Source organism: Gossypium hirsutum, chromosome A05 (genome assembly GCF_007990345.1).
Source record: "Gossypium hirsutum isolate 1008001.06 chromosome A05, Gossypium_hirsutum_v2.1, whole genome shotgun sequence".
NCBI lineage: Eukaryota > Viridiplantae > Streptophyta > Magnoliopsida > Malvales > Malvaceae > Gossypium > Gossypium hirsutum.
Window position 1 is genome coordinate 6,754,993 of NC_053428.1, and position 8,901 is coordinate 6,763,893.

The window sequence follows — 8,901 nt, forward strand, 5'->3', positions numbered from 1 at the left end:
CTTATAACTATCAATTTTAAACATTTGATTTTTTTTTATTTTTACAATTCATGTTCAAGGTTCATATTGTCACTTCTAATAATTTCATCTCTAAATTCAAAATGTGAGGTAATTAATTATAAAGATATAAACTTAATGCATAACATGAAAAATAACCATTATATAAATTATTAATATTAGAAATCCTATCACATGTGTATATGTGTGAAAATCATAGACTTAGAACATAGATGTGTATTTAAAAATAACATACAATAAATAATGAAATGTAAGGTTTGAAATTAATAATAACAACACATATGCAATATGTATGAAATTGAAATAAAAAATAATTTAACTTAAAAGAAAACTTAAATAGGCAAATAAATCATTTAAGTATATTAAATGCATTTCAGTTGTTTATTAAGGTATTATCAAAAGAGATCAATTTATTTTTATTAATAATATTTCTCTTAAATTTTGAATATAAAATAATGTTTGTAATAAATTATTAATATGAAATAATTATAATTAATAATAATTTCATTATGAATGTAATAGTTATTTTAGATTATTTATCACATTATTAATATTATAGTTATAAACCAATTAAAACTAATATGAAATAATTAGCAGTCTTGACTTAAATTGAGCGGTGGCTAAAGCATTTATCATATTCTCGTTATTTTTATCTAATTACTTAAATATTATTTTATGCTTTCAATTTTTTAATTAATAGTCTATTGTTATAAATTAGATTAATTTTCATTTTATTATTAAAAAATTAAAAATATATATTATTTGATAAAATTTTAAAATAAACACATAAATTAATACTAAAAAGCCTATCACATGCATATGCGTGTGTAACCACGGATTTAGAGCACAAACGTGTTCTTAACATACAATAAATAATAAAATGTATAGTTTGAAATTAAGTAATCATAATAACACAAGAAATATGTACGATATTAAAATAATAAATTATAGTAAAACAAAATTTGAACACATAATATATCATAGAAACAATATTAAATTAAAGGTTTTAGCTAAGTAGTAAACTAAATAATTTATTAATGCAATTAATTTGGGTTTAAATATTATTATAATTTTTTTAAATTAAAATACTCTCAAATAACATATTTAATTTTAATTATAAAAAAATAATTTCGTAATTAAATAATTTAGTTGATACTCAAATAAGGATCACACTAACTCAATAAAACACTCAAATATCAATTATTATTAATGCAATTTGTCCGAGATCAGCTAAAATTATGATTATTTATTTAGGTATTTTTCCTGATTACTTGGATAATATTCAACGTTGCCAAGCAAATTTCTTCTTTCTTTGACCGCACAAAAACGCTAACCAAGAAGATTTCAACTTTAGTGGGTTGTTGAAGAAATAGACATTTTCACTGATTAATTTTTTATTATTATCTATACAATTATTTAAATTATTGATTAAGTTAATGGTACTCTCAATTGAGTTTATAACTTGATTAGGAAAATGATAAGAAAATTATTCTATAATTAAAATAAATAATATCATTCAAAAATATTTTAATCTTTTCACTTAGAAATTAATAAAAATATATAATTAATATTTAATTAATAAAACATTTAATTAACCATCTAGTTAACGTTTTATTTTGTTTTTTCATATATTTAATTTTATTTTGTATATTTTATTACTTTCATAATTGTATGTATTAAAAATGTAGTTAATTGAGTCAATGTTACAAATTAACTTGATACTAAAAATTAATGACAACACCATGATAAATAATTTATTATAATTTTTTCTTTTTAATAGCGCACGTGTTATTATTAATTAATTTTAAATAATCTATTTTTTTGTTGTCTATTATTTTTTAACATATATTTGCGTTTTAAATTTATGGTTTCCACACATATACTCATGTGATAAGATTTATAATTATTATTATTATGGACGTCATTAAACTTAAAAATCAAAATATATGGAGGTGATAAATTTTTATTTTATATCATAAAAGTATCTTTTGAAGTTTTTTTTTTTTAATTTCATAAGCGTATTTAGAGTTTGGCGAAACTCTATAAACAATATGTGAGATCATTTTTAACACTTAAAAGTTCACAAACAGTAAATGAGATAATTTTTATTATTCTTATTATTAATAGATTAAATAATTTATGTGAGTTTTATAAAGTAAATTAATGGGAAAAAAAATGGTTGAACCTATTTCTCAAATGCTTAAAAATTGACTTCATACGGGATTATATGTTTGGTGGAAAAGGTGGGAAAGGTGAAGAATTGGAAGAAGCAGAGGTTCTCCCATAGAGGACCTGGGAAAAAGTATTAGTAATGATAAAGTGAGTGGGAAAGTGGCATCTTTATTTGTGTTGTTTCAATTTTCTAAAACATGTGGGAAATGAAATCAGAACGTGCAAGTGTTTGGTGGAGTCAAGGTGAAACTGAGAATAAGCTTCATTGGAAAAGTAGCTTAATTGATGGAATTCTCTTTATAGTTTATATTTTTTCAATTTGTCAAAGTAATTAAACAACCTTATTCCCCACTTCTCTATATATATACAAATCCTTATTCCCCACTAATTAGTCGTTCCATAAAATTTGGGCAGCATTTGCATTAATTCAATTTAATTATGATATTTGAAAATAAATGATACCATCCATTATAAAAATTTAATTGATATATTGGGAATACTCCTCGATCTAGACCAGATCTAGATGAAATCAACAAGGCTATTCTTACCAAACCTAGCAACTTCATAAGCAACCATTTTTTATAAAAATAAGTAGGAATGACAACATTGAGGCTCATAAGCTTGTGCATCGTCTATTTCTCTTAATGGTATTTTTTTTTTGCTTGGATACTTGATCTTTGAATAAAGGCAAGTTTTTCTTTAAAAAATTATACAAAGTAAATATGTTGTAGATTTTATTATTTAATTTTAGTATAACAATCTAATAACTATATTCTGTTATTTATTATAAACATAATTTAAAAGATTATTTTAATTGGAGCAAAATATTCGAGTGAAAAGTTATTGCTCCCAGTATGACCACTCAAAGGCACAACTGAATATGAAGTAGACTCGTCCGTCAGAATTTCTAATTTAGCAAAATCTCATTGAAAGTAGACTGGTCCAATAGACCCAGTAGGCCCGGCCTTCCATAGGTGAGTTTGGGCAAGGTTTTCTTATCTTTGGCCCAACCCAACCCAATCCAAACTATAATATTAGACTAATTTCTAATATATTTTTAATCAGTAAAATGAGCTATTTCAACAAATTATGTTGGCCTGTTTTAAAATCGATCCGCAAGTTTAACTGAAAATCACCTTATTTCATTGTAATGTACTCAAATATATCATATAAAAATTCAACACATACACTATATTTTCCCCTTGTATAAGCATGCATTTGGTAAGCTACACAAACATCAGCATTCAACACAATAATTAATAATCATGTATTCATATGTATAGCAATGGCATATTTCCGATGCCTTATGATTATAAAAAAGAATTTAGTGTAATGGAGAGTTAAGACCCTCCTGAGATGAAAGAGAGTGTAGAGGCTGGTGGCGCTTGGAAGAAGCCAGAGATGGTACCTTCCTGAAGGAAGGCCTTTTATCAAGATGCTCTAGTGTCTTTTTTGCATAAATTTCTTGCAAAAATGGTGAAGCCTTTTCCTTCATCTTCAGAATGATGAAGAAGATAAGGCGGTAACATATAAGGATGACCACCACTGCTGTTAAATCCCACCACTTGGACCGGTCTACCGTCACCCCAAAGTACTTGGTAATGATTTCATCTCCGGTTAGTTTCCGATCCCCTGGTAGTAATGGGTCGAATTCCAGGCCTATGAAATCATTCTTGTACGCCCCCTACATCAGTTCCATGCAATATTAGTGATTGTTAAGTAACTAGCTTCATTAAGGAAGGAATTGCAGCATACCTGAAGTGCCCATGAGCTAAAACTGATATACGAAATGGGGTAACGCCAGAATATCTTAGGAAGATCAGGCAGCAACCTGAAGAAGCCTGATGTCATCATTAGAATCCCCTGAAAATGAAAAACCTTGGGAGTTAGAAACTTAAACAGATAAAGAGAGATGATAATCAAGTAACTTGGGATTTCACTTACGATAATTCCTGCACCGGTTACGATTCCCATAAGGTAATTAGGAACCATCGAAGCTACCACCATCATGAGGCTCTCAATCACAGCGATGCTGAAGAAGATATTGAGACAGAAGAAGGCATAATGCGAAAATCCGGATCGAAATTTCACCAGGTAAAATGTTATGGTTCCTGTGATAAGTGAAATCGTAACTAGGAACGGAAATGCAGACAAGAAATTGGAAAGTGTATAAGCCGCAACTCCATAATATCCATTAAGCCTTTCTTTATTGAAAACCTGTTAAAAAAAAACAACGGAAAATATTGCATGACAATGCCAATGTTCGTCTTCTTTAACTCAACTGAACTAAACACAGGGATTTTTTCGTTTTACCTTCAATTCTTCGATGAAAGAAGGAAAACCTCCAATGGACATGAAGGTCATGAAACCTGTGATAAATGCACCGCAGGCTACTCGGGCAAGGATTGCAGTATTGCCATATCCGACATCATAGAAGACGGTTCCCACACAAATAGATACAAGTATGTATATCACAATCCTTGCCCAGTAATATCCTACATCTCTACACATGTTGACAAATGATCGTTTTGTCAATGTTGTAAGTTGCTTCCACCATGTTGCTTGACTTCCACTATTTGTTTCTACCTCAAGTCCTTCCTGAAATTACATAAAAACTGTTCCAGTCATTGCTTTATATTTCAGGCTTTTAGACATTGAATTAAAGCTATGGTTTTGATTGCTTACAATTTTAGATATTTCTTGACTCCTAGCTCGAGCCATTTTCGCGTACTTTGAGTCCCGGTACTTTTCGACAAGGGCAGCCTTGATCTGTGCTGTTGCCATCTCCATGAAAGGATCCGAGGATGTTGGCTTATCCTAAATAAATGATACGAAAGATTAACTTTTAACTGTTTGGACATTAATTGTAATCATAATTCCTAACAAAGCAGAACAGTGTGGAGCAATGCTTACGCGTAGTCTTTGAGAACCCTTCAATGTGGCAGTAATGGCGTCAAAGTCCGAATTTATACATCGGAGGAAGTGATCCGAAGGGTTTCTTCTACTTGGGCATGGAAAACCAGCTTCAGCAAAGAACTGTGAAGATCAAAGCTATGAAATTAGATTACAAGCACATCAAACTCATACGATGCTTGTTTGTTCCAAGTTTGCTATACCTGGACAGCCATTTTTGCCTCCCCAAAATAAACAGTTTCACCACTAGATAACAAGAAAAGGTCATCAAACAGTGCAAAAACTTCACTACTGGGCTGGTGAATGGAAGAGACAACGGTCCTCCCATCGCGAGCTATGTTCCGGAGAGACTGAACCACAAAGAAAGCAGAGGCACTGTCAAGGCCGCTAGTAGGTTCATCCAGGAACAACATTTTGGGCATCGTGAGGATCTCAAGTGCAATGCTAAGTCTCTTCTTCTCCCCACCACTTATTCCTCTTCGATGCCAATTCCCAATCACTGTGTCACCACAATCTTGAAGACCCATTTCCATGATTGTTCCCTCCACAATGTCTTTCACTTCTTCTTTGCTCAACGTGGTCGGAAGCCTTAAATGAGCTGAGTATGTCAAAGTTTCTCTTACTGTCAGAGTTCCCAACATCACATCCTCCTGAGTTACATAAGCCTGACAATGTCAATCAATTCTTTATGTGTTAGCGTAAACAAGCCTGAAAATTATTTGCTCTCCAATACCTTCTTTAATGAGAAATTATCAAATACTCAATGTTAGACTCCACTACCAGAATTAGTATATTGACACATACCCTTTCGCATACATAATTAAAAACTGAGACGTGATAATTTCATAAATTGTAAAATTTAAAAAAAAAAAAAACTTACAACAGCACCATACTCTAGTCTCTTCTTCTTTCCATTTAAAAGGATATTTCCAGTCATCACCACATTTCTGGCAAGTCTACCTGCACCAAGAACATCCATCAAGGTGCTATTTCATAAATTATGTTAATATCAATTGTGAATAATATCAGGCAGTCCATTTTTAATAATATTTACTAGCTAGGAAAAATAGCTTTTAACAAAGAAATACTTAACAATGCTGGTATAAATTAATAAAATGGGCTTTATATACGTGAAACGATATCGTATCAATTAGTTTAATCAACTTTACCTGTTTTAATTTTAAAAATTCCTTGAAGTATCAATAAATAAAAGATTAAAAGTAGGTATAAGCGAGAGAAAGAGAGAGAGAGTAGGAATTAATGAAAGTATTTTTTCGGTACAATCATTTTACTGGGCGACGACCTTTTATTTTCTTTAATCGTCGGCATCAAACGTAGGGTTCTTGCTGAAAGGGCACCAATTTAATACCACCTACCACCTAACTACAAAATTATTATGTTTATAAAACTTTTCTCTGCTTGCTATTTTTTTTCTTTAAAGCAAAATACTAATAAGTTAATATGAAAAGCTTTGGATCAGAGGTTTCATAAATAATGAAAAGCAAAATTGAAATTCCTTACTCACAATAAATTTATATACTAAAATGATCATTTCTTTTATATAAATTTAGAGCATATGCTTTGCTGTCTTTTGAGATATTATATTAAAGTTTGGGATTACTATTCCTTCTTGTATCAAATAATTGTGTTAAAAATTTATATTTCCTTGCTGTTTTTTTCTTTTCAGTATTAATCATGTTAAACCTAAACTAGGAAATTGCCAAATTCAAGGTTATCCCATTCTCAGGGAGGAAAATTCCGAAATAAAATGTAAGCAAAAAGTTCACGAGAAAATAGGAGGGGTCCGCTTTATTAAAGAAAGGAGTTAGGGCAATTGAAGGGGGAAGGTGGAGGATGGCAGTTCGTAGTTAGCTATTGTTGTCAAAATGCGATTACATAATTCCAAGGAGCCCTGTCATACCATATCATCAATGCTGCATTTATTACTTAATTACAATAATGTATTCAGAATGCATTTTCATTTATATTTTTTTTGAATATTTTTAAATATTATTAATAAATTTTAATATTTAAATATTGGATAAAAGATGAAATCAATCAATTGATGTTTATCTTCCGCTTTCATGCCACAATTTGAACTACCATCAATTATTAATTTAATTGAAACAATCAATTCACCCGACCAAATTTTTATTTCTTCTAAGTATATATACTTGATTTTAGTAAAAAAACCCGAAAAAGAAAATATAATATATACACAAACCTTAAATAAAAAAATATATGTTATATACAAATATAGTTTTTTTTTTAAATAAAAATTTGATACTCTTAATTAGCGACAAGAATTTAATAGATTTATTTAAACATAAAAATTTAAATTCAATCTTAATCAATCTCATCCTCTTACCTTAATTATAAAAAAAAACTCAAATTAAAATAAATATATGAATAAAAATAAAAATTAATATTCATTAGATTCAATGGTTTAATTTAAAAAGAGTATGTTTAACTTTTTTTTCTCATTTAATTTAAAGTGAGAAATAATGTTGCATTAAATATGATTGGAAGGATTAACTCTTTTGGTGTCGGGCTATTAAAGGCAGTAGACAGAAGACCGCTTCAATTTTCTGGGTACGGTCTACGGCCTGGGAAAATACTGACAAAAATTATCGTTCTAAAATTATTTGTCCTTTTTTTTTCCTCTTTTGATTTTGGTAAAATTTATTTACTTAAAAACCAAATTTTAGCAATTAGACGAGCAATGGGTAAAGTCAAAATGGAGTTTTCACAGAGAGAGGCTGTCCTAAACCAAAAAAAGATAGAGAGCAACCAGTTTCTTAGAGTAGGTACAACATAAATTCTTTCACCCCAATCGTTTCTCATTATCCATTAAGTAAATATTATGAATTCATCTAAATATTTAATCTATAATGATAAATAACATCAAAGAGTCTTGAATAATATAATTTTTTATGATCACAAAATATTACTTAAAAATAGATTTTTATAAGAAAAAAAAGCATAAATTTTCTAACAACGGAAAGAAAATCATATTTTTTATTATATATTCGTGTATATAAGAGGTTTAGTAAATGAAATGTTTTAATTTGTAACCCTATGTGTTTTTTCTTTCTGAAACTACTTATGTGATTCAGTAATCTGGTGTTATGTCGGAGATTGAAGGAAAAAAACTCTTTTAGTATGTTTTTTTCTCTATGCACCATATTCAAAACCGAAACTTTACACAACATTACTGCATATGATTTTCACATAAATAAAAGAAGGGGCAAAGTAAAGAAGAAAAACCTGCAAGAGAGTCGAGCAGAGTAGATTTTCCGGAACCAGAAGGACCCATAATGGCCATGATTCTGCCAGGCTCAGCATGTCCACTAAGTCCTTGAAGCAACCTTTTGGTTGGTTTATTACCAAAGTTTGGCAACACCACCGTGAGGTCCTGCCAAACCAAGTAAACACCCCTGAGCTCATCCTCATGAGAAGCGCCACCGGCACCTTTCTTACTGCAGCTTGCTACCTCTATCTCCATAGCATCAGAAAGTGGGAAAACAAAGGAGAGAAGACAAGAGAAGAGAAGAAAAGAATGAAAATATAGCCATCAACATTCAACGCACTTTGGGAGATGTTATTGTGTTAGGGTTTCAACAACGATCACCAAACAACTAACCATTAATGCAGTTCCTGTGAATGGAGACTCATACCACAAGCATGGGCCAGTGTGAGAAATAGAAATTCAGATAATAAATAAATATACAGGTGGATGAGAAGCATATGGGTGGGCATTGGCAAGTGGAAGAAATAAATGAGTTTGAATCCAATGCA

General features: G+C 30.0%; 1 protein-coding gene across 1 annotated transcript; it reads right to left on the reverse strand.

The window, feature by feature from the left end:
- Positions 1-3,433: 3,433 nt before the first annotated feature.
- LOC107959300 (ABC transporter G family member 15) lies at positions 3,434-8,901 on the reverse strand. Its single transcript, XM_016895321.2, has 9 exons — positions 8,371-8,901; positions 5,984-6,063; positions 5,307-5,768; positions 5,104-5,226; positions 4,876-5,007; positions 4,504-4,788; positions 4,135-4,407; positions 3,946-4,053; positions 3,434-3,874 (listed from the first exon to the last, which is right to left on the reverse strand). Exons 1-9 carry the CDS (start codon positions 8,606-8,608, stop codon positions 3,515-3,517), a joined length of 2,061 nt encoding a protein of 686 aa, XP_016750810.2. The 5' UTR covers positions 8,609-8,901; the 3' UTR covers positions 3,434-3,514.

Bases quoted from the DNA above. Each gene is read 5' to 3' on its own strand.
- LOC107959300 (XM_016895321.2), bottom strand. From the start codon at position 8,608: ATGGAGATAGAGGTAGCAAGCTGCAGTAAGAAAGGTGCCGGTGGCGCT. The intron at 5,008-5,103 runs GTAAGCATTGCT...TCATTTATTTAG, and splicing joins AGGGTTCTCAAAGACTACGC to GATAAGCCAACATCCTCGGA. The intron at 4,408-4,503 runs GTAAAACGAAAA...TTTTTTTAACAG, and splicing joins CTTTCATCGAAGAATTGAAG to GTTTTCAATAAAGAAAGGCT.